This window comes from Chenopodium album, chromosome 20, assembly GCF_948465745.1.
Source record: "Chenopodium album chromosome 20, dcCheAlbu1.1, whole genome shotgun sequence".
Lineage (NCBI taxonomy): Eukaryota > Viridiplantae > Streptophyta > Magnoliopsida > Caryophyllales > Amaranthaceae > Chenopodium > Chenopodium album.
This window is the reverse complement of record NC_137853.1, coordinates 10,847,400-10,873,014: the sequence shown is the minus strand read 5'-3', so window position 1 is coordinate 10,873,014 and position 25,615 is coordinate 10,847,400. Positions and strand designations below refer to the sequence as shown.

At 32.4% G+C, this 25,615-nt stretch overlaps 3 protein-coding genes across 3 annotated transcripts; all 3 read left to right on the top strand.

The window, feature by feature from the left end:
- Positions 1-4,636: 4,636 nt before the first annotated feature.
- On the top strand, positions 4,637-5,521 carry LOC145599291 (uncharacterized). Its single transcript, XM_081655689.1, has 2 exons — positions 4,637-5,095; positions 5,364-5,521. The coding sequence occupies exons 1-2, from the start codon at positions 4,652-4,654 to the stop codon at positions 5,436-5,438; spliced, it is 519 nt and encodes a 172-aa protein (XP_081511815.1). The 5' UTR covers positions 4,637-4,651; the 3' UTR covers positions 5,439-5,521.
- Positions 5,522-9,876: 4,355 nt separating this feature from the next.
- On the top strand, positions 9,877-12,522 carry LOC145596784 (disease resistance protein At4g27190-like). Its single transcript, XM_081652983.1, has one exon. The coding sequence runs from the start codon at positions 9,877-9,879 to the stop codon at positions 12,520-12,522; it is 2,646 nt and encodes an 881-aa protein (XP_081509109.1).
- Positions 12,523-19,285: 6,763 nt separating this feature from the next.
- On the top strand, positions 19,286-19,966 carry LOC145596783 (uncharacterized). The gene is made up of 2 exons (XM_081652982.1): positions 19,286-19,706; positions 19,785-19,966. Exons 1-2 carry the CDS (start codon positions 19,286-19,288, stop codon positions 19,964-19,966), a joined length of 603 nt encoding a protein of 200 aa, XP_081509108.1.
- The last annotated feature ends 5,649 nt before the right edge of the window (positions 19,967-25,615 follow it).

Here is a 25,615-nt window from a genome sequence, read left to right as displayed (position 1 = left end):
TGGAGGCAGCTGTTAGCTGTGTCGTAGGTAGCTGTTAGTTGTCAACAAGCTGTTAGCTGTGAAGATAAATAATTTAGATATGGGTGTTCGGTAAAGTAGTGGTTGACTAGCTATTACATATAAAAATCAATATTTTATTTTTAAAACCATAGATTAAATTTTCAACAGCTACCTCTAATTTCAAAAGCTAATCTTTCTAACTTTTCACAAAAGCTACCTCCACCACTAAAAGCTACCCTAACCACTACATTGCCAAACACTCACATTTTTTGTTAAGTAGTGGTTTGACCAAGCCAAACCACTAAAAGCTACCTAAAAGCTACTCAAAAGCTAGCGTCGAACATGCCCTAAGGTTTTAGTTATTTATGAATACAAATTATAAGTATCTAAAATTTCAAAAGTATATATCTGGCGTATCAAACGATCCTATAGAGGAATGAAAGCAAAAAGGTAGTACATGCTTTCGAAAGATAAAAAATCCAATTTAATTGTAGTAAAAAAGTAAAGACAACTAAATATTAAATGAGTTATCCTCGATTATTTGACATATCACATTAAAAAAAAATCTAATAATTAGTAAAATAATAGTCAAGTTTAAGTTAAATAAGTGAGACAAGATATTATTGTAGTTTCGATTAAGTTTATATAAAAGACCAATTGTCTAATTGTATATCTATAGTACTATATAAAGAGAAAGGACATTTTGGTTGATAAATTTGACTTTTCCCATAATGCACTTCTCTTTTTGCACAATTACATCTAATAACAACAATTCAGAAAAAAAATAAAAATAAAAATAAATAAATAAAGTATAACTTTCCTTACGTGGTACTAATAAAAAAAAAATTCTCTTAGCTGATTAACTTAGGCCTATTTTTTTGATATTCACTTGCACTTACAAACTTTTTTTTTTTTGTTGTTTAGTACTAATTCATTTGCATACATTTACTAGAGTATATCTGTGCAAAATGCAAGGGATATATAATAAAAAAATAAATTTAAAATACAGAAAGTTGATTTTGATGTTGTAACTTAGACTTGAGCTGCAAGGGTCAGTTTTAAGTTATTATTATTTTTTTGTTATTTTCTTTTTTTTTTAATTTGAAATTATAATTAGTGAATTTGAATTTATAAGTTTTGAGTTTTAGATAAGTTTAATTTGATAGGAGAGTAGTTAGGAAAAAAATCTAAACTTAAACTAACAGTTACCTTTAAAATTAATCTTTTCAAATTTAAGACTAAGTTAAAAAAAGGGGACACCGTTTTTACTTTCTGTAAAAAATTGCCTAAAACATACAATTATTTCTTTTTTTTTAAAAAAAATAATAAAATACAATCTACCTCCTCAAGCCCTTAATTACGCATATCTATGAACTAATTTACTACTCTAATCTTTTTTTAAAAAAAATTAAAAAACAAAAGTACGTGCTTAACGTTGAAATAGAGTATATTGATCATTATTAGTGACAGAGATAAGAATAGAATTTTTAATTTGAAAAAAAAAACTGAGCTAACAAAAATTAAACGATAAAGAAAAAAAAGTTAAAAAATTAAAGACTCCATTTTTTTAAGAAAAAATATCCTCAAACATACAGTTATTTCTTTTTTAAAAAATACAGTCCTCAAGCCCCTAAGAGCAACTCCAATGGTTGCTTTTAGGGACTAGCTTGCAATTTTAATAATTTTCAAGCTAATAGCCAAACCATTGGAGGATAGTTTAACAATTAGCTTGGCCAAGCTAATGCCAAGCAAATTAGCTTAGTTAAGCTAATTAGCTTAGAAATTAATTGTCTCTAATAAAATATTAATTATTTAAAAAATAAAGCTGAAAAATCTAAATGCTAATTAGCTTAACCATTGTGGTATAAATTAGCTAGAAGGAAGAATAGCTTTGCAATCCAAGGTGGCATAGCAAGCTAATTTGGCAATTAGCTTGCCTTTGGAGTTGCTCTTACGCACATCTATTAACTAATTTACTATAATCTATAGTAATCTGTAGTAATATCTCTATAGTAATATATAAAGAGAAAGGGCTTTTTGGGTGATAAATTTCACTAATCCCAAATTACCCTTCTTAATTTTCAATATTACCTCTTTTATTGACAATTATAATTAAAAATTAAATATCATATAAAAAATTAATATAACTACCTTATCATAACTGCTTCCACCCATCCTTTCAAAAAAAAAAAAAAATGCTCCCACCCGTATTAAATGTATAAAAAAAAATAAAAAATAAAAAAATTTACTCTTCATTTTTTTTTTTTGTTGGGAAACTTCTCTTGAATCTTGATTACTTTTTTATTTTTGCACTGAAATTGGCTTCAAACTTAACCAAACTGATAGAAGGTTTTATTTTTATTTTTTTTAAAGGAAACGAATAAAAAACTACACCATAATATAACTTTTTTTCATAATTTTTTTTTTCAAACTTAAGCCAAACTGATAGAAGGTTCATCAACTTTTTTTTTTCATAATTTTTTTTACTAATATATATTTTTCTCATCAGCTTATTAATTTACACCAACATATATTTATTGGTTGTTATTAGAATAAAGATGAGTACATAGCTTAATTAAATTTTTTAAATTACAAACACGCATTGCGTGTGTTTCTTTACCTTGTGATTTCTAAAAAGAGGAATTAGGGTCGAGAAAAACTTCACATTTTCACCATACATACAATATAATACGGAGTAAAGATCAAATGACAATTATTGTTGTTGTTATCTTCACCATTGTCAAATTTGTCATCGTATTAATATATCATCGATCATAATTCATAAAGAGGTATTATTAATAAATAATAACATCAGTGGTCATTTGGTAAAAGAAAAGGACTACTACAGATTAAAGATTTCAACCAATTAATCGAAAAGAAAAAATTCAATTAATACAACATTTGAAATGAACAATAATGATGTTTGAGACCATCTTCTAGAATGCTAGAACAATTAGTAGTATGACTGGGTTTGTAGATGTAAACTTTGATTGGCTTTGTTACTAACTTATTGTATTATTGTCGCAACTCTACGTTAACAAATTTCACTACTTTTTAACATATCACTAGTGAGTAGCCCGGGCGTTGCCCCGGGTTGCTACTGTTGTAGACGTACAATCGATAAATTTTTTTAAAAGACTTTTTAAAATTCTATAATAATTATTATTGTCAAACTAAAATTGAGTTTTTTTTTTTAGTATATTTTATTTTAATTGATTCTTGTGGTTTGCACTTATATAATTTTTTTTTTACATATTGATAGTATACTTGATAATTGGCTTAGATGGTGAAATGATTATTCTTGTTGTAAGAGGTTGAGGGTTCGATCCCCATTATCCTTATGTTTTTATATTCAATAATGTTGGTTGTTTGGGTGATGTGGCATTGTTTGAGGGATGATCTAATGTTTGAGGGATGATTTAGCATCAGGAGACATTGGAAAGATGGCATGGCGCAACAAAAAAGGGACTGTGTGGCATATCGACGTTCTTAGGAACGCCTTTTAATATATAGTATAGATAGGTTTAAAATTTTACTACTCACTAGGGCAGCTAACGCGCGCACATATCTTGAAGGTTTTTTTCGTTTGGCTTTTAAATCACAAAATTAGTTAAATTAACAATAAGAGAAATTTTTCCTAAAAAAAAAACAATAAGAGAAAATATGTAATCAACTATATTTAGGTGGTATAAATGTTCAAGACAACTAACATTTATGAAAGCATAAAAGTACATAAATATTTTAGAGGGTATAATTGTCTAAACACTATTCATTAAAATAGCATCTACATATTAATGAGGGTATGTATGTAAATACACATTTTGAAGGGTATAATTGGCATTACACTATTCATAAGAGTATGTTTCTACTTTTTAAGGTAGGGAGGGATATGTACTTTTTGGTTTCTATTATTGTATGGAATACGTTGTATCATATAAAATGTTAATTTAAACAAAGTGAATCACCAATTATTTTCTTATTATTGATTTGAAATAGCTTAGTTACTCTTAACGAACTTAGATTTGTTGATTTCAATTGACTCAATTTTGAAAAACAAATCGTTACAAAAATTCTAATATATATATGTTTGTTGCTATAGTCATTCTTTTGCTTTGTTCAATTCAACAAAAAATTTAAGCCAATAATTTAAACTTAATTCAATCTGATGTATTATTGTATCGCTCATACCACACACTAGTTGTGAAACTTAAAAAATTATAAATAAATATATTAATACTTTATTTAATTTAATTCACGAGGAGATATACTTCGTACTCATACGATGAACCATTATAGTCGGTGATATGGCGATGCTAGTAGAAAGTTCGAAGACGGAAATTTTCATAGCCAAACACATCACAAATATCCCATTTTCTTTTACTTTCTTTATTAAATTAAAAAAAAAAAAAACACATCACAACACCCAAACACGTGTCTAATTAACCTAAATCTTCTCCAACCAGCTAAAGACTCTTCCAGCACGTGTCAAATCCTCACTTTCTTTTTACCCTATAAAAACATATCCAAACACCTACAACATTATCTACCCTAAATTTTTGTTACATCTTACAACTGTTACATTTTATCAACACATCCCTATTTATATTTTCAAAGCGTAACAAAAAAAATCAACAACATTGTACTAGGAAAAATGGCAGGTGCAACACACGACTCCGATGATTTCCGGATAGTCTGCCCGCCGGTGAACAAGGAAGACGGCCGGCTACCGCGGAAGTACACCGACGAAGGTCAAGGTACTAAGTCCGGTATATCCCCTCCGATCGAGTGGTATAACGTTCCGGAGGGGACTAAACATTTGGCTTTGGTGGTAGAGGATATTGATGCCCCAGACCCAAATAGTCCACTTGTTCCGTGGACTATTTGGGTTGTGGCACATATCCCACCTACCTTAAAAGGCTTGCCCGAGGGATTCTCGGGCAAGCAAGAGGAATTAGGTGGTGATTATGTTAATATTGCTGAAGGGAATAATGATGATAAGGTACCTGGTTGGCGAGTCCCTACTATGCCTAGTCATGGGCATCGGATCGAGTTTAAGTTGTATGCACTTGATGATGAGCTTCGCCTTGGCAAGACGGTATGTTTACTTTTTGATTTAAATGTTATCCGTTTTAAACTATTTGCAACGATTTGATATAAAGTGTGAAGGGTGTGTAAATTAAAAATAAAAAGAATGAATATAAATTAAAAATAAAATTCACCAATAAATTAATTTGTGGTTTAACAAAGAGGATAATGATGTAGACGTGATTTGTTGATCATGATATCGAGTGTAGTTACATAGTTCATGATCTCGAGTGTAGTTACATAGTTGCATAATGTAAAGTTTGATGATTGAATTGCAGGTGACGAAGGAGAAGTTGTTGGATGCGACTGAAGGTCACATAATTGGAGAAGCATCTATGATTGCCGTATTTTAAGTTATAATGATCTAAAAAATTAATGTTGTTTAATCAAGTTTTGGTTGTTTGACTTACCAATTGTAATCATCAAGCTGATTTTTTTCTTTCCTTTCCTTTTTTTTTTTTTTTTTTTTTTTTTTTCCTTCATTTTTTGAATAATGCATGTAATTTGCTGGCTTGAATGATTAAAAGGATTTTGTAAATGAGTTGACGATCTATCCCATCATGATATTATTGTTATTGGTATTGGCCTTTTGGCCCATGTTTGTCAAGGTGACCAAAATGTTGGACCTTAACACTTTGTTTGGATAGGAAGAAATAGAAGGAAAAGAAAAGAAGAGAAATGGAGGGGGACAAAATCTCTTGTTTGGGTAAAAGATTGGGGGAAGGAAGGGGAAGGAGAGGGAGGGATCCATTTTCCCTCTCTCTATAATAACCATAATCTCTTCAAAATTGGAGAGATTTGGAGAGAAAATGGAGCTCACCCTCCCCTCCCTTTCTTTTCCCTTCCCTTCCTCCATTTTCCCTCCCCTTCTTTTCCTTCCTTCTTTGCTATCCAAACAAAGCGTAAGGCTGTGTTTGGATAGAACTTTTGGAAGGAAAGGGAGGGGAAGGAAGATGAAGGAAGGGGAGGTGAAGGAAGGGGAGGGGTGAAGGAAGGGAAATCCCTCATTTGGATAACAAAGAAAATGAAGGAAGAGAGAGTGAGGGAATTTGCTAAATTAAAACCAAATTTTCCAAAATAAGAAATTCTGGAAAGCAAATTTTCTTCATTGTCGATTTTCCAAAACAAAATTTCTGATAATTGATTTTTGCCAAATTAAAACCAAAATTTCTGAAATTTGATTTTCGAAAATCAAAACAAAATTTTCTGAATGTTGGTATTAGAAAAAGAAATCGTATATTCAGGAAATTGGTTTCTAAGTATCAAAACCTTTTTTTTTTATTTTCAGAAAATCAATTTTTGAAGATCAAAATCAATTTTGTGAAACTTGATTCATGAAATTAAAAATCGGATTTCATGAAAAATCGATTTTGTGTAAATCAAAACCAGAAATCATGTATCTCAAACCAGAAATTGATTTTTTATAGTTTAAAATCAATTTTGAAAAACAAAAGACGAAGAATGGTTTGGATGTCTGCGGTGGAAGATCACGACTTGTGTTAGAGGTAACAAACGAACAGAATGTGCTGGAGATTATTAAAGCATGTTTTCCTTCCAAATCTTCTCTAATTTGGAAAGATTTGTTTCTTAATTGTGGAAGGAAATTATTTCCTTCCATTTCTCTTCCTCCCAATTCCCTCACCTCCTATTTTTGCTATCCAAATGGAGGAAAACTCATCTCTTCCTTTCCCTCCCCTTCCCTTCCCTCCATTTCCCTCCATCCAAACAAGCTGTAAGAGAAATAGAGTAAATAACTAGTGTGTTTGTCTTGGTTTCTTACTTTTAAAATCACAACTTGAGCTAGTTGAGCGTTCGTTTGCAAATTGCAGTTCCAATTTTATCGTATAGGTACTTCGTATTTTATTTACTACATTAATTTCTTATTATTTGCAATGATTAGATATTTTTAATCTCTACTTTAAGTTAAGTCGTTGCAAATAAATTATGTAATGAAGGTAGTAATTATGTGGAGTAAAGAGTATACTCCATAGATAATATTCCCTTCGTTTTTATTTACTTGCTTCACTTTCCTTTTACATTCATTTTTTAATACTTGTTTCTTTTTTCTTATTTGAAAAACTTTTATACCTCTTTTGTTTTTTTTAGTTAACACATTTCTATTATCACACTTGTTAAGCTTAATAATTTCAGTTATCAACATTGTAAAATTATAAAAAGTATATATTAATAAATTATACATACAGATGATTCAAATAAGATCCTACCCCCTTTCTTTTTCTTTCATTTTTACTTGGACTTCCCCTTTACTTATTTTAAGATTAAGGTACTTGGATGTTATAATGTGTCGATTATCATTTTTCAGTGAATAACATAAATATAATTTGTTGATACAAATATATCAAAACATTACGAGTATATGTCTAATGTTATCAAAACTTTATCAATGTATATTTTCAAACGAATGCAGCAGTCCTAGCTAAGCTAGGATGGCAAGCTAGGATGGCGTGTTTTAACCGAGTCGAATGCACTATGGGCTCGAGTTTTACGAGCTAAATATTGTAAGGGGAGGTGTGACATTGATATGTTTGAACCAAAAGCAAACATGTCTAATGTGGGGAGGGGAATTTCTGAAAATGCGAATTATATATATATATATATATGTATATGTGTATACATGTGTGTATATGTGTGTGTATATATATATATATACACATATACATATACATACATATGCATATACATACAGATACATATATATATATATACACACACACATAGGGGTGAACATGGTCTGGTTTGGTGCGGTTTGCGTTTAAACCAAACCAAACCGCAATTTGGTCAATTTTCCAAACCAAACCATATTAGTATTGAAACCAAACCAAACCAAACTGTAATAATGCGATTTGGTGCGGTTTGGTTTGCGGTTTATGAGGAGACGACATTTTTTCCTAAAAAATTGTCAAATATTAATAAATTTATAATAAAGTTTAAATTATTAGCCCAAAGGGATTAAATTTTACTACAAAGTTTTAATAAAAATAACAACCAACTAATCAAGTGCTAAGTGCTAACACAATAAGAGCAATATGATCTATATGACCTATTGAATTTTAAGTATTGATATTTGAGAATGAGTATAGAGTATAGTTGTATACTGACCGTATAGTCTTCTAATGATTTTTCATTTTTTTTTTTTGTTTTTTCAATTTTTTTATAATATATAACAACTATTTTAAATTAATTAAAAATTATATAAATATTAAAATGCGGTTTACTGGTTTACGGCTTGGTTTGGTTTATAATTTTCGAAAAACCAAACCAAACCGCAAACCATATTTCCCCAAAAATCGAAACCAAACCCTATTTTCCCAAACCGTAAACCAAACCAAACCGCAAAAATGCGATTTGGTCTGATTTAGTTACGGTTCAGACTAAACTGTATACAGCCCTACACACACGATCCATTTATATTGTTATTAACTTATAATGTGAGACGTGAACCAAAAACCACTTGTACTAGACTAGAAAATGTTATTCATTCCCTACTTGAAGACTTTTTTAAGCATAGAATACTGTCAACCATTTATCACATTAACACCTGAATAAAGAAAGCAATACCACTCCATTTCAAAAAAAAAAAAAAAAAAAAAATAGAGAAAGCAATACCACTATAGTATAGTACTATACCAACATGTTGATCATAAAAAGAATCTTCAACAAGTTGAAGCTTTGATATGATCTCCCTTTGACTCACCAATTCTTCATTAACATTTGCAGCAAACCCAAATCTTTTTGTGTAACAGGTACTTCAATTTTACCAAATTTTAATCTTTTTTGTCTTGGATTCATTTTATTTGATTCTACTGCCCTTTTCCTTTCTGAATGTTTTGTTAATTGTTAAGAAATGCTTGTAAAAGTATAAATTATAATCTTAAAGTTAAACAATTCTACTAGTATTTTTTTAAGTACACTACAAAATTTTGATCAGATTGAGTTAGACTTGTATAAAACAGGGGAAATAAAGAGAACTATTCAGTACTACTGTTACTTTAACGTTTGATATTTACGAAAATTTCTGAAATTTTGGTACTAATTTCACATAATTGATTAACCCAAATCATTTTGGGACTAAGATTTTATTGTTGTCGTTGTTGTAGTAGTATTTCACATATGTATTTCACATATATAACTGATTGTTGGGTATTGTTGCTAAACTCTCTAGATTAATGTATTAGAGTTTACGACCCGTTTGATAGGCAATAATGATGGTAATGGGAATTAATTTACGTATGATTTTGTGGTAAAAGTCTTATCATATTAGTATTCATGGTGATTTTTGTCCATCCCCGTGTATGGTGTATCCTTTGAGTAATAATGAAAACATTGGAAGAGAAAAACGAGTTTAGGGATGGAGTTGCATACCATGGACAAAATTGGACATTAACATCAATCTAGATCCTTAAAATTATATAATAACGCTCTCATTACCGAAATCAAACAGCTGCTATAAGTTTGGGATATGTTTCAGACTTTTTTAGTGTCTCATTTTTGTAATTTATCAGTGTTAGGCTGCTGTCATGGCTTTGATAATACGAAATTGGGTGATTGGTAATACCGATGTGGATGAAGAGTTGCGCCTTATGAGAAATAAAAATGAAGCACTACGTGCTCGAGCAGCTGATGTTAACACTCAGCTGGAAGCTGAAGAAATGCAGCCTGGCAGGAAAAGGAAGCGTCAAGTTGAAAATTGGTTAAAAAATGTCAGAGTTAGAGGCTGAGGTGGGATACCTTGAGCAAGATGTTGAAAGGGGGCAATTTACTTCGCGTAAGATGTTGAAGAGAGATATTGTTAGCCTAACTCAAGAGATGGATGATCTGATGGAGCAGGGGAATTTTCCTGGTGGACTAACATTAGATGACCATGCATCATCGAGTGTGCCATTGGTCACATCGAAACTCAAAGGTAGGTTGTTTGAAGAAAATTTGAGAATGATTTTGTCATGGTTAGTAGATGAAGATGTGTGTAGAATAGGTGTGTATGGTTTAGGAGGCATTGGGAAGACGACGTTAGCAATGCACATCCACAACAAACTCCATGAAGATAGCAAAACTTCATCAGTACATGTGTATTGGGTGACTGTGTCACAAGAAAATACAGTAGTCACATTGCAGAGCAAAATTGCTAAAGCTGCAAAGGTGGATCATCTTTTAGAAGGCGAAACTGATCAGATTAAGAGGGCAGCAGTGTTGTTTAATGCTTTGAAGAAAAGGAAGAAGGTTGTGTTGTTTCTTGACGATATGTGGAAGCACTTTGAGGTAGAGAAGGTTGGAGTTCCTGTGGGAAAAGATGAATGTAAGCTGGTAATAACTAGTAGATCATTAGATGTTTGTAGAAGAATGTTGTGTCAAAGACGAGTCAAAATTGAAACTCTTTCCAAAAAGGAAAGCTGGGAGTTATTCTTAGAAAAGCTTAACAATTTTGATGATCTTTCACCGGAAGTTAGAGATGTGGCAAAGTTGGTTGCCAAAAAATGCGCCGGCTTACCACTTGGGATTCTAACTATAGCTGGAAGTATGAGGGAGGTAACTGATATTCATGAGTGGAATGATACTTTGGAGGAACTAAGTGGTCCTACGAGGCATCACGATGACATGGAAACTGATGTTTTCCCACTCTTGGAGCTAAGTTATAATCGTCTAAATGATGTTAAGCTGCAAATGTGCTTTCTTGGTTGTGCATTTTTTCCCGAGGACTCTGAAATAAGCAGATATGAGATCATAAATTTCTGGGTTTCAGACAATTTGTTAGAGAATATAGAGTCGAGGGAGAAACAATTTGATAAGGGGCACACCATCCTTAACAGACTAATCAATGCAAGCTTGTTGGAATCATTGGATTCTCAAGGAAATTATGTGAAGATGCATGACTTGATCAGAGACATGGCTGTCAAAATTGGTAGTAATACTCATCGTTTCCTGATAAGATCTGGATTACAACTTACTAGAGTACCGAATGCAATAGAGTGGACGGAAGACCTGGTGAAGGTTTCATTAATAAGCAATCACATTGCTGATATTTCATCCATCCCACCCGTGTGCCCTCATCTTTCAACCCTGTTGCTTCAAGATAACCCCTTGAAAACTATCCCTGATTCGTTGTTTTTGCACATGATGGGCCTTTGCTTTCTCAGTATTAGTCAAGCTCCAATAAAGAAGCTGCCAGATAGTATTTCCGAACTGAAGAATCTCTCAGCTTTGAAAGTGGCCTGCTGTATAGATTTAATTTATGTGCCCCCTTTATCAAAGCTCGTAAAGTTAAAGGTGTTGGATCTGAGTTGTAATACGTCGTTAGTGGATGTACCTATAGGAATTGAAGTATTACCCAACTTGAGATTCCTTAATTTGCAATGCTGCGACAAACTTTGTGTGCCATTCCATAGATTACTAACTGGGCTTTCCTACATCGAACACTTGGAAATTGGGCATGGAATCAAGAGCGTTGTGAAGAAGGATTTGATGGAGCTCCAACATCTGAGGAGACTTAATGGTTGTTGGATGTCAGATGTCAGCGATTTTAATAGCTATATCAAGTCTCAACATTTCCATCAACTAAGATGCTATCTTATTTACATAGCAAAAGTGATAGCATCAACTCGCTTTTTTAGCTTCTTTGAAAATGTGTTTGATAAAAGTGTGGTTGTTTATGAATATAGCAAGGACCAAGAAGGTCAAATAAAAACCATAGTGCTCCCAGACAACATTCAGTTTCTGCAACTAGTTCGTGTTGATATGAGCAACCTTCTGGATGTCATACCATCAATGCATGGTCTATCAAGATTGTCAAGGATCTGGATTGGTTACTGTGACAGTCTGGAGTATGTATGGTCATCTGCATCATCTTCTGAGCTTGAACTCGAAAGCCTAAAGGAGCTGAACCTTTCAGAACTGGCAAATTTCATAGGGATAACAATAGGTAAAAAGCCTCCAAGTGGTGCCCTCCACAATCTTAAGAAATTAACCATGGAATACTGTGGGAAAATTGAGGCTCTCTTCACGCCGAGTGTTCTAAACCAACTGCAAAACTTAGAGGTTCTTGAAGTACAAGTATGTGCGGCTTTAAAGGAGCTCATTTCACTATCAGGCAACCTTGAAGTTGGTAACCAAGATGATAATGCTATGATCTATCTCCCAAAGTTGAGGATCTTACAGCTAACTTATCTCCCCAATCTAGTTACTATATGTTTAAAGGGGCTTTTGGGCTGTAATCACATCGAGAATATAACAATTATAATGTGTCCTTTGCTCAAGAAACTCCCTATCTCTTTCCCACTCCTCGACAATGGACAACCATATGATGCCCCCTTATCTCTTAAAATGATTATGGTTGAAAAAGAGCGGTGGGAGACACTTGAGTGGGATCATCCTGATTCTGCAAACTTGCTTCAGCCTCTTGTTACGTTCTCAGGTTCACGGTGAACATTCCTTTGGTCACTTATATAATTTAGTACATTCACAGTAACAACTCAGAACATTGTTTCGGCCACTTATAGTTTTCGTTACAGTATTGCTAAAATATAGTTTTTGGCTTGTATTTGAAGTTTGTAAATCTGTTCTTAACTATCTATAGCTAAAATCCAAAGACCGCGCCTAGCTTTGTAAGATCATATTTATGAGCTTGAATTACTAAAATTGTGTGTTAGCATGGGATATAATTGGTTTGCTTGGCTCTTTTCCATATACATAAATCTTTGGATCCTGATGCATAGCATTCGACATACTTAATTTACAATTTTAGGAGATGCATCATGCGATAATATATGGTGATAGTTTAATATGCTTCGTATTTCCAACCAGGTTAATTTGGAGTTTTAAATAGGTCTATAACTATTAACTAGAAGTCTATGATAGTTACAATGTTTGGTGTTATCTTTCAACCAACAACCAGTGAGATGCTCCTTATATATATCTACTTGCCTTATTTTTTTTATGGCGTATGCGTATGCATTGTGGATGTCTCGACTAAATTAATTGCTCCAGCTATATAAAAAGTTTTTTCACTTCATGATTTTATACTTTCGAGAAACAATTGTATAACACCGCCTTATCATCAGATTACCATTTTGTTGATCAGTGTAATTTTACAAGCATGTAACCCTCTCTATAAGGTGATCTTATGATGATAAAATGACTTTAAATAATGTTATTGTTTTTACGACATTAGTACCAAACAAAATGACTTTCATGTCCTCAAGATAAAGGGAACAAATATTACTAGGAACAAATAATAATAGGGGAATTTTGGGAGTGTGATTCATGCAACCTTCCAACACTCAGGATTTTTGGACTTAAGTAGGCCCAAAGCAAATTAATAGAGTGACCAAGTCTATAAATGGGTATCAAATAGGTGGTTTTATGTGGGGTATATGTATATTACTCCCTCCGTTTTTAAATACTTGCTCCATTTCACCATGCGCGGAGTTTTAGGAGAAATTTGAGAAAATAATAAAATATGGAGATAGTGGGGTTGGTGGAAGAATAAAAAATTATAAAAAACCAAAAGTAGTGGAGAGAATTGAAGGAGAGAGAATATGAAATAAATATCGTTGGGTCAACTAGGTGAGAGGAATTAATTGTCAAAGCTTTCCAAATAGGGAAATGGAGCAAGTATTTAAAAACGGCCGGAAAAGAAAAGTGGAGCAAGTATTTAAAAACAGAGGGAATAATACTATATTTTTCCACAGTTTTTATTTACTTAACTAATATTTTTACAAAAAAATGTCATTTTACTTAGTCCATATGGTATTTGGTAAGCTTTTGATAGATTGTCTAAATTACTCTCATAACAATGGCCACAAACTTTTGGGTGGCAATAAAGTAAGATATGTGTAACAATGGCCACAAACTACAATTTCTCTATCCTCTTGTTAAGTATTGTGCCAAAGGCTGAAAGATTGTGAGTCAAGTAAATAGAAACAGTGAAAGTATATGACTTAGTTCAATTCAACTTATTTTAGAAAATCATAACAATAGTTATTTTTTATAAGGGTTAGATCAGATTAGATTAGGTTAATATTCATATTAGTTCACTTTATAACTTTCAAATTTTGTTTACTTATTGTTGAATATCTTTAATTGTGTATTATGTGATCCTTGTCTTTAGCTTTGCAACGACCCTACATTATGAGAAGGGCTTATCAAGCTCATGAAAATTATGGAGTACATACTTCTATGTACTGTATTTGTAAAGTGTACAATGAAACGAAACTAACACAATAAGAGATTTAGAGTTAATTGTATTTATTTCATACGCATTAATGTAAATAAAAGACAACTTGTAGACAAATTAGTATAATAAATTAGATCATACTAGATTACATCATATTAGATGGGATTTTGTTAAACTAAGTAGAGCATCTTATTTCATGTGAAAAGAGCAAAAATATTGGTGACATAAACAAATAATTAATAAATGTAAACGAGTAAGTGAAAACGATACATTAATATTTGTTATTACTTATTAGTATTGAGTCTGTATCAAATAAAAGATAATTGTATTATCAAGATGAAAGGGATAAAATAAAAAGGTTATTTTCATTAGCATTTTCTCCGGAAAAGAGGGGAAAAAACCCAACAACAACATTAATTTAGCAAGGGATTGATGGATAATTGTTTTTCACCAACTTGGATGGTTGGTTTGATGCAAACCCTAAAAATTAGAGACAATACACAATGATGTTTTATCATAATGTACGAAGTTCAATTAATTTAGCTCGAAGATTCTCATTAATTAAAAGTAGATGCTTATTGATTAGACCTTAATTAAACGGGCTCTAAGCAAAACAACATCAATCGTACAATTTAATTGACCAACAACAATTTGATCCATATATTTTCAGACAACTAATACTTTAATTCTATGCCATTTTTGCCAGGCCCTCCCATCCACTTGGCTTCAATTCTACTAATGTAAGTCAATTTGTAAGGGAATAGTTTGAAAATGTAATTCTATTCACAATTATAAGCATAACTAAAATTTGAGAGAGTGGATTATAGTTTGCAAATAAAAGGACAGCACTAAGATTTTACAGCACATTTTTTTGGTGCGTCCAATCACACCTTGTGGCAAGCTAACACACACCAAAACACTCATAAGGTAACTCCTGACTGATCGAGTAACCCCGGACTAACTAACAAGTAACCCTGACCGAGTAACTTCGGCCACCTCATATGACCAATCATATACTTGTATGATAATTTGTGAAGATTTTATGCACTAAAAAAATGTGAACTCAAGGATTTTTGTAAATAAAAATCAAGCAACAAGTTTTTTGCATTAACATGACCACATTAGTTTATAATGATAACTTTAACGATAATTTTATTTATTTTGTTTATAAGACTAACCTCAATTAATTATTATTTTTTTAAAAACAAAGCCTCATTTGTTTATTCGAGTCGTAACCCTCTTATTATGCTTTGACTTTCTAAGAATAACTCCACTTCTTTACACTCATAAGAGTAGTCCCGTATTTCTATTGAAGTAACTTCTCATCTGTTAGGGCTATACACCTACAAATTATCAGAACTAATAATTTGTGTAGTTAAGATAAGTTTCAATTAAGCCCAATTAGGGCATGTTCCGATTTACTGAAAACAACTAAACTGAACTGAACTGATTGGGGCTAAACTGAATAGAGTTGAAATGAATTGTTTATGAGAGAAGAAAATTAGGAATTGAACTGATTCGAGCTGAACTGAACTAAAATTAAGTTGAAGAGAACAGACCCTTAGTTCCAATAATTTTCAATGGTCTTTCGGATCAAAGCATTCTAATTGGTAAAGTATTATGTGAGTCAGATTCACTGTGAGTCCGGCAACACAAATGGAGCGAAAAAAAAAGAAGCAAAAATTAGCAAACTTTATCTAGTTGTAAAACCATTAAGCGCATAGTGTATACAAACATTAAAGGTTCTCTCTATCTATTCACCTTAAAAAATTTTAAATCCAAATGGTTCAGATAATGTTCAATCAAGTTCAATAAGATTCATTCATGTCTAATTAATGGTTTAGATAATGTTCAATCAAGTTCAGTAAGATTCATTCATGTTTAATATGAATCTAACCGGATTCAATAAGTTTCAATTCAATAAGGTGAATAAAACGAACGCCTCTAAAATAGTATATGTTCACGCACTCATCTTAAGTACTAAATCAAGGCAACTTAAACTTATTTATGACTACAATATTTTTTTTTTAATCAGGTTTTGAACATGTTGATAAGTTATGTTCAAAATCAGATCAATTTGGTTCTTATGTACTTTGTATTAGTTAAAATAAGTTTAAGTAAGGGTCTGTTTTCATATGTTGAAATTCAGTTCAGTTCAGTACAATTCAGTTCAGCTCAGTTCAGTTCAGTTCAGTTCAGCTCCTAATTTCCTTCTCTTATAAAATATTCATTTCAGTTCAGTTCAGTTCAATTTAGTTCAGTTAAGTTCAGCTCAGTTCAGTTCAGTTCAGTTCAGCTGAGTTCAGTCAATGAGAACAGGCCCTAAGTTCATATAGATTAACTAGATAAGGTAATTTAAGGTAACATAGTGCTCATTTTTGACAAATTATTTAATTCGATTCTATTCAATCTAGATATTTTTCAAACTAGACATATTAAAAACTTGACAATTGACTTGAATATTATTTAATTCAAAAAAAAACACACACACACACAAAAGAGGTAAAATCAAGATGACAAGTTGACTGTAAATGATGCAAGTTATGTGATAGAATATCAAGTTGAGTAGGATTTGGTTTGTAAAGTTCAACTACCCTAAGCTAGCAAGCAAATCTTGAGTAGGAGTCTGTCTATAAACAGTGCAACTGATTTTATTTTGTCAAATTAACCACTCTCTCTCATGTGCAGGTGTCAAGCTGGGGGGGTCCTGTCCCTAAGACTAGGTAGCTCAAACCAAAGCCAGTAATGGCGGAAGAAATTAAACATATTGCATCACCACATTTCATATTTTTGATTGGACTTTGCGTGGTGCAGGGATTTTACAAAGTTTTTATGCTACCTTAGACTCAAATGATGAGAAAGAAAAGCCCTATAATACAATGTTTTTAGTGTCAATTTGGGGTGACAGTTCGATTTTGGATTGTGTTAGTTAAATATGTTTGGATTCAAAACTAATTGAGTTGAAACGAGTTTGTTTGGTCGGTTATAAAAATTAGAGGTCAATTCAATTCGGTTAATTTTTGCAAGCTTTGAAATTAGGTTGGGTTGTAATCAAAGCGAATCGTATTTGGTTCTGATTTAAATAAAGTGGGTTGGAAATAGTTACTCGATCTAGTTAAAGTGGGTTTGGGTTCATATCGAGTAAAGCTATAACAATTAGGGCTGATCATATTTGATTTTGCTGAAGCAACCTAGATTGGAAACATGTAAAGTTAGGGTAACATAGCATTACCCAATTTCCTAACACAAACATTGATCAAATTAAAGTAGGATAATGCTATATGACACTCTTAGGGCTAAGGATAAACCTTTACTAACTTTCCTTTTTTTTTCTTTTTTTTTTTTTTTTTTTTGAGACATTTCTATTTTAGGATTAATTTATGAATGCATGACAAAATTACACGCAAATCAATGTAGTTAATTTTATATTTTCATTTTTTCTTTCTATTTTTATATCCTTATTAACAATTTCCTAAGAAAGGGATATAACAAGATTTTCTTTAGTAAGATTCATATCTCCATGTGTTACAAATTTCACTCACAAGTTTTTTTTATGCAACACTTTCTTTTTAATTTTTACATTTTAATATAAATTGCCACACCTTAAACCTTAGCCCTTTTATATCCAAACTACTATTATATATTTATATGTTTGTGTGATACAATAAACAATAATTGTATTAGCTGGGAATTCATTTATCTTTTACATGAGATGCTGTGGGTTCAATTGTTGATAAATACATGCATTTTTTTTTTTTGAAACCATAAATACGTAGTACATTTAACTATTTAAGATGAACGCTAGTCAGAAAAGATATTTATTTATTTTTATTTTTTTTTGAAGGGAGAAAAAAGACTTTTTAGGGTCTGTTCTCATACGTTGAAATTCAGTTCAGTTGAGCTCAGTTAAGTTCAGTTTAGCTCCTAATTTCCTTCTCTTATAAAATATTCAGTTCAGTTCAGTTCAGTTCCGTTCAGTTCAGTTCAGTTCAATTCAGTTCAGTTCAGTTCCGTTCAGTTCAGTTCAGTTCAACTGAGTTCAGTCAATGAGAACATGCCCTTATTGTTCTTATACTCAATTTGATCCGTATTCTTATACTTCTTATGAACTTTAATCCTTCAAAATCTTCTACTTTCCATTTTGCAAAAAAAATTTCACTATGTTATTTGTTTAAACTCACCATTAATCATGTAACCCCACTAGTTTTTTTTTTTTTTTTTTTTTTTTTTTTTTTTTTTTTCACCTAGAACCATTTACACCTCGTTACTTATTTTTTGTTCACTTTTCTTAGTTTATTACTCGTATTAAATTAGAATATGTATACTTCTTTTGTTCTTTGTCTCATTTATTCTACTTGTAATAAGTATTGTTTATCTCTCCCAAAAACAATTGAAATACCCATTAAACAATTTAACACCACTTAGCATAATTTTATTCATTTTCCTCTACATACTACAAATAATCCTAAGGCCTCGTTTGGTTGACACGGGAAATTCCCGTAGGAAGTTGTATTTCATGGGAAGTTATTACCTCCAAGAAATTCCTAGGAATTTCTCAAAGTTATTTGGTTATGACAATGGAAAGTTGAAATTCCCATGAATTTTGATGAACCAAGGGGAATTTTGGCAATTTATTTCCTATGTTTTGTGGGAAGTATTTCTTCCATTTTTTGTTTTTTTGTGTCAACTAAACAAGTATCCAATTTGTCAATTCCCATGAATTTCCACTTCCCCCATTTTATTTTGTCAACCAAACAAACTCTAAGATTACGCACAAACACATCAAGTGTTCGTTGTGATATGTACTTAAGAATAAAGAGAGTTCTATTCTTTTGGACTTATTTTCAGTTCTGTTCAGTTCAAATCAAAAGAACATGACCTAATTTGTACCTTAATTCCTCCTATCAGCTATAAATACCACATGAAATGTAACTTTCAATCTAACTTAAAACTGCAAAAACAAACATAGAGAAACACATATAGTTCACCCTCACCCTCCCTCTCTAAGTCTCTATGGACTACACTACTTTTTACAACCCTAATAACTATTCTTCCTCTTCATCATCCCCAATATTGATACCCTCTTCTTGTACAAGAAAGGCTACTAATAATCCTAGAAATTATAAGAATAACAAGGGCAGCAACAACAACAAGAAGGCGGCCGGCGGGGTGAGGCTATCAACAGACCCACAAAGCGTGGCGGCGAGAGAAAGAAGGCATAGAATAAGCGACCGGTTCAAGATGCTACAAAGTTTGATCCCGGGTGGTGCTAAGCTTGACACTGTCTCCATGTTGGAACATGCCATTCAATATGTCAAGTTCTTGAAAACTCAAATTTGGTTGCATGAAACCCTCATTAACAACAACAACAGCAACAACAACAACAGCAACAGCAGCAACAACAACAATAACAACAACGTTACCAATAATAATAGTAATAATATTTATAACCAAGATCAATATGATCATAGTTTTATTATTAACAATACTATTAGTACTAGTACTACTATTCATAATGATGCATACTATTATGAGCAATATTGTTACGCACTAATGTATGATTGTAACAACAACATTGGAATTCAACATGAAGGTAATGGTGGTGGTGTCGAAGGTGGTTTCGATGGCGGTTTTTGCAACCCTCAAGAGATCAACATGGCTAGTTTTCATGTTCATGGTCAACAAAGTATGTAACTATTAGTAATTTCAATCAATTACAGTGATTATATGTATGTGGAGGTAATTAGCTAGTGTAAAATTTAGTGCATGTGATGTGTCTGTACTTTTATTTTTATGCTACATTATTTACATGTCGATCTGTTTATCTTTGGTAGGGGGGTCGATTTATGAAGTTGTTTCATCAATCAATTGTAAACGTATGATGTTATTAATGAATAATGAATAAGTGCTATTTAATAAGTGATGTATATATAACTAATATTTTTTTAAACATAAACGTATGAGCCGAAGGTCGCGAGTTCGAGCCTCGCCAGGACCATAAGATTCATATATGAGTGTAATTTTTTAATTTTTCATTTTTTTAAAAAAAAATTGTGTATTTTTCTTATTTTTTTATTTTTATTTTTTTTAATAAAGTGGTTGAAGTGTCGAACAATATGGATGAATTTCCCAATTTTAAAAACATTTTGGTATCAAAATCAATAGGAAAAAAAGGGAAAGACTGAGGACTAAAATTGGGAATGAGAAAGAAACTTATGTCAGTTGTAGTAACATTTTGAGTCATGTCAAAGAAAAACAAATTGAATCTCATATATGTAATGATTATTGTCCTTGAAATTAATAAGAAAATGAGCAGAAATGTGTCATTTCTCATTTCTGTGAAAGAAAGGGATTAGGACAAAAACAAACAGTTGCCATGAATCAGTTCCAGAGTGAAGCAAATCTTATTCCCAAATACAACAGATATACTCTCGCTAACTCCATATATAAAATACAAATCTTACTAGCTACTACGAGTACTAAAATATATACTTCGTATAACTTCTCATTCATCAGTCATATCTCACAAGTCCACCAAACTAACATAAGATATTAGATATTGTAATTGTAGATCACTTCAAAAGGGGTGCAGATATTATACATTTTGGTGTATTTATTTCAAGACTATTTCTTGAACATACTTATTATATATAGTCATTTTGGATGATTGTGAATTAACAAATGAGTATAAGTGATCGAGTGAGTTTGTATCATATATGTGTGCGATAATTACAGTCGATGTTATTTAATAAAGGTCTCGTCTGGTTTGATGTAAAATGTTTTCAAGGAAAATAATTTTCTCATTTATTCTCATATTCCATTGTTTGGTTCTTTTTTTTGAATGGAATAGGGAGGGGGTGATTTCATTAAATAAGAATAGTCATTCGGCACTTACAATCATCCCTTACAAGATCTAAATTCTCAATACAAAAATTAAACACCCTTAAACTAATGGTATCGCTTCTGAACTGCTCCTGAATAATTTTAGATGTCTTTGCGTCGTTCTTGACGGAGCTCCATTGATGTTTAGTTGCAAAAGTGATAAAACTTGATTGGTCATCAAGATCTGCAAATTTGCAAGACGAATCTTCTAAATCTGCACCCCTATACCAATAGACCCGCAATTCCACAAATTTGCAAGACTAATCTTCCAAATTTGTATCCCTGCACACATTAAAAACAAACAAACAAACAAATAATACTATACCCTACATGAAGGGACTGACTAAACCCTACATGTAGGGACTGACTATAATCACCATACTGATGGTGATCTTTATTGGATAAAAACATTAAATTCAAGAAGAATTTGGGGCTTACCATCGATTAAAATTGATGGCAACCCTTAAATTTTAATTTGGTGGCTAGGTTTGAAGAAAGAGAATAGAAAATTTTTCGGCTTTTTTTTTATCCATTGTTTGGTTCGTGAAAGGGAAAAAAACAATTTTTCTAATTAATGGTGTAAAATTGTATCCTTAATGGTGGAAAACATTTACCTTTACAAAATAAAGGAAGCCACATAATCCTCCCTTTTTCTTACTGCCTTTTTACTTTTCTCTCGTCTATCCTCACTTTTTCACTCTTTTTTTTTGTATTTTTTATTTCTCTATAACATTTTGTGTAAGGAATCAAACAAAGGAAAACTAATTTGCAATGTTACCATAGTAACTTATTTATCATTGAAAATGTTTTACATCAAACCAAACTGAGCATAGAAGGACTAATGTTGCGAAGATAATGCACATTGACTTTTAGCATTTCTTTTTGGGAAAACCATTTTAATTTCTTATTAAAACAAAGGGAAAGGAGTATGTATTACATAATTAAGATGGTGTTGGATTTATCCAATGTATATTGAATATCAAAGTTATATACGAATAAATTATTGCTAATACACAAATAAAGATATTGGTAGTAAAAGTTATGATGAAAATGGAGGGAGTAAACGAAAAATATATTCTTAGGGCCTGTTCACTTCAACTTATTTTCAGTTCAGTTCAGTTCCTAATTTCCTCTTGTCATAAAATATTTAGTTCAGTTGAGTTCAGTTCAGTAAATTAGAAAAGACACTTAGGGTCTGTTCACATTTATTGAACTGAGCTGAACTGAATTGATTTGAGCTGAACTGAACTGAATTGAACTAAACTGAGCTGAAATGAATATTTTATGAGAGAGGGAAATTGGGAGCTGAACTGAACTGAACTGATTGGAGCTGAACTGAACTGGAGTGAAATTAAGTAAATATGAACAAGCCCTTAGCCTCTTAGGGGTGTTTACTATTCAAATAAAAACATATGCATTCCCAATACAAATCGATTTAGTATTTCGAATAATAGAATTATTTAAAAATCGAATCTAATTGAATCAGATTGAAATTATTTGAAGAATTGGGTTAGATTAAGGGTACGTTCAGTTCACCTTATCCAAGGTGTAATAAGTTCAGATAAGTTCAATTCGAGAAAAATAAGTTATGATAAGGGTTATTAAGTACAAATTACAATTAAAATAAGTTTTAGTAAGGTCTAATAAGTTCATATAGAATAAGATAAGTTGAAAATTAGATGAATAGAACATACTTAGATTAGATTTTCAAATTAAATTAGATCAAAAAAATAATTTAAAATTGGATTTTCAGATTGAAGAGTTTGAAAATAAACGGAACAAAAATTTATTATTAAGGAAAGTGAAATAAAAAAAAAAATCATTATAGGGAGTCGTTGGATGTAAATAAAAAAATTAAGAAGTTCGAGATACCAAGGAAGTGTTTGGTTCAAATAATTTAGGTACTCCCTCCTTATTTTATTACTTGTTTCATTTTTTTCATGTCGTGAGTTTTAGGACAAATAGTAAAAAGTACAGTAATAAAATATGAAAAAGTGAGTTTGGTAGAATAATAAAGTATGATAGTTGGGAGGAGAGAAAATATGTAAATATTAAAGTATGACTGTTAGGAGAGATGAAATTATTAAAATACTGTGAAAGGTTTCCAAAAAAAGAAAATGAAACAAGTAATAAAATACGACCACAAAAGAAAAATGAAACAAGTAATAAAATACTGAAGGAGTTTGAGGTATGTCAATGAATTTTTTTTTGACAGGAACAGAGCTTAGCATGTTATTAAGTAATCAAATTAGCAAGATCATTACAAACCGCCTCTTGAATTTCAAGAGGGTACTCCTCTAACCAAATACGACTTTCATTAAACTTGCTACTAATTTTTGCTAAGCTATGAGCCACCACATTGCCCGAGCGTTTGACAAAGGAAAAAGAAACAGAACGACAACCCCTCACCAGTCTTCTAATATCCCTTAGAACACTGCCAAAGTCATTAGGTGAGGATTTGCCTTTCTTCAAGTGATGAAATAGCTTGATATTATCTGTCTCAAGCACAATATCGGTGAACCCAGCTTCCCTTGCAAACAGTAGGCTCTGTCTCATGGCAATTGCTTCCCCCACATCCACTTCGAAGACACCATGAAGGCACGAACAGCAGGCCAACACCACATCTCCAACAGCATCCCGCAAAACACCACCAATACCTAGCACTTGCAGTCCAAATAAGCCAGCGTCAGTGTTGAGTTTATACATCCCACTATAAGGTGCTTTCCAAATAGAATCTAACTGCAAACCCGGGGGTGAGATTGCAGCCTTCTCCAAAGCAACAACATACTCCCCAACCATACTAGCCGCCTTGTGAATAACTTCAATGACAGGTTTCAAATTTCTTTCAAAAACCCACTTATTTCGCCTATTCCAAACCCCCCAAGCTAGAGACCAAAATTGATCCCACCAATCTGAGTCTTTGATCTTGTCTTTCATGACATTGCACCAATTTCTGAAACCACTTACCTCCATCATGATTGTATCAAGTCTGAGTACAGAGTATCTCCAAACTGCAGCAACTGTCGAGCACTCAAGAAGTAGATGCATCAAAGTTTCCTCCGATTCACCACACATAGGACATCTGACATCAATCTGCATACCTCTTTCCACAAGCACAGCCCTCACAGGTAGACTTTCTTGGACACACCTCCACGCAAAGAGTTTGATTTTTGGGGGGATGAGAGAGTGCCAAATTGATTTCCAATTGAAAATCTTCTGCCTACCCGAACCAGATGCTTTAGATCTTTCTTCCTCTTCTATCATCATGTTGTATGCACTTTTAACATTATAACATCCATCTTTCGACAGATGCCAAGACCACCCATCCTCATCATCAAACAAGGGAATAGGGATGCTGCAGATTTTCCTCACTTCACGCTGAGTAAATATTTCATTTAAGGTGTTCACATTCCATTGCCTATCATCCCACAGCTCTTGTACAAGTTCAGGAACATCAGCTCCCTCACCCTTAGGAGTTAAGACACGAAAATCAGGAAGATTTGGTACCCATGGGTCTTCCCAAATGTTTATGGTATTACCCTTACCTATGATTTTCCTTGCTCCTTTTTCAATGACAGCCCTCACTCCCAATATAGACCTCCATGTGAAACTCGAGTTTGAAGCTAATTTTGCCTTAAAATAATTGGTCGAGGGAAAATATTTGCCCTTTAACACACGAGACATAAGAGATTTTTCATTTGTCACCAATCTCCAAGCTTATTTGGCAAGCATTGCTTTGTTAAAGAGTTGCATATTCCGAAATCCCAAACCACCATTATTTTTTGCCCGATACAACTTATTCCAAGCCACCCAACACATTTTTCTTTCTTCACCTTTTTGACCCCAAAAAAAATTCCGGCACATTTTTTCCACCTCCAGTAGTATACTACTCGGAATTTGAAAGCATTGCATCGCATATGTGGGAATAGCTTGGGCCACCGCCTTTATAAGGATCTCCCGACCTGCCTGAGATAAGAAATTCCCTTTCCAACCTTTGAGCTTTTTCCAGACTCTGTCTTGAATACTCTGAAAAACGGCTTTTTTAGACCCCCCAATATACGTTGGGAGACCTAAATATTTTTCGTGCCCCTCTACGGCCTTAAAAGATAACTTCATCTGAAGCAAATTTTTCTTTTCTTGGTCAACATTTCGGCTAAAAGACACCTCCGATTTCTCCATATTCAATTTCTGGCCCGACGCTATCTCATAAGTCGTAATAATATCCATAACTTTATCTGTTTCATCCTCATTTGCCCGAACAAAAAGAAGACTGTCATCTGCAAAAAATAGGTGAGAGATTGGCTCAACATGTCTCCCAATCTTGACTCCGTGGATGATCTTCTTTTTCTCAGCATCCTGCAGGAGAGCGGACAAACCCTCCGCACACATAATGAACAGGAAAGGGGATAGAGGATCTCCCTGTCGAAGCCCCCTACTTGGTCTAAATTCCCGAGACGGCTG

Bases quoted from the DNA above. Each gene is read 5' to 3' on its own strand.
- LOC145599291 (XM_081655689.1), top strand. From the start codon at position 4,652: ATGGCAGGTGCAACACACGACTCCGATGATTTCCGGATAGTCTGCCCG. The intron at 5,096-5,363 runs GTATGTTTACTT...ATTGAATTGCAG, and splicing joins AGCTTCGCCTTGGCAAGACG to GTGACGAAGGAGAAGTTGTT.
- LOC145596784 (XM_081652983.1), top strand. From the start codon at position 9,877: ATGTTGAAGAGAGATATTGTTAGCCTAACTCAAGAGATGGATGATCTG.
- LOC145596783 (XM_081652982.1), top strand. From the start codon at position 19,286: ATGGACTACACTACTTTTTACAACCCTAATAACTATTCTTCCTCTTCA. The intron at 19,707-19,784 runs GTAATAATATTT...GTACTACTATTC, and splicing joins CAACGTTACCAATAATAATA to ATAATGATGCATACTATTAT.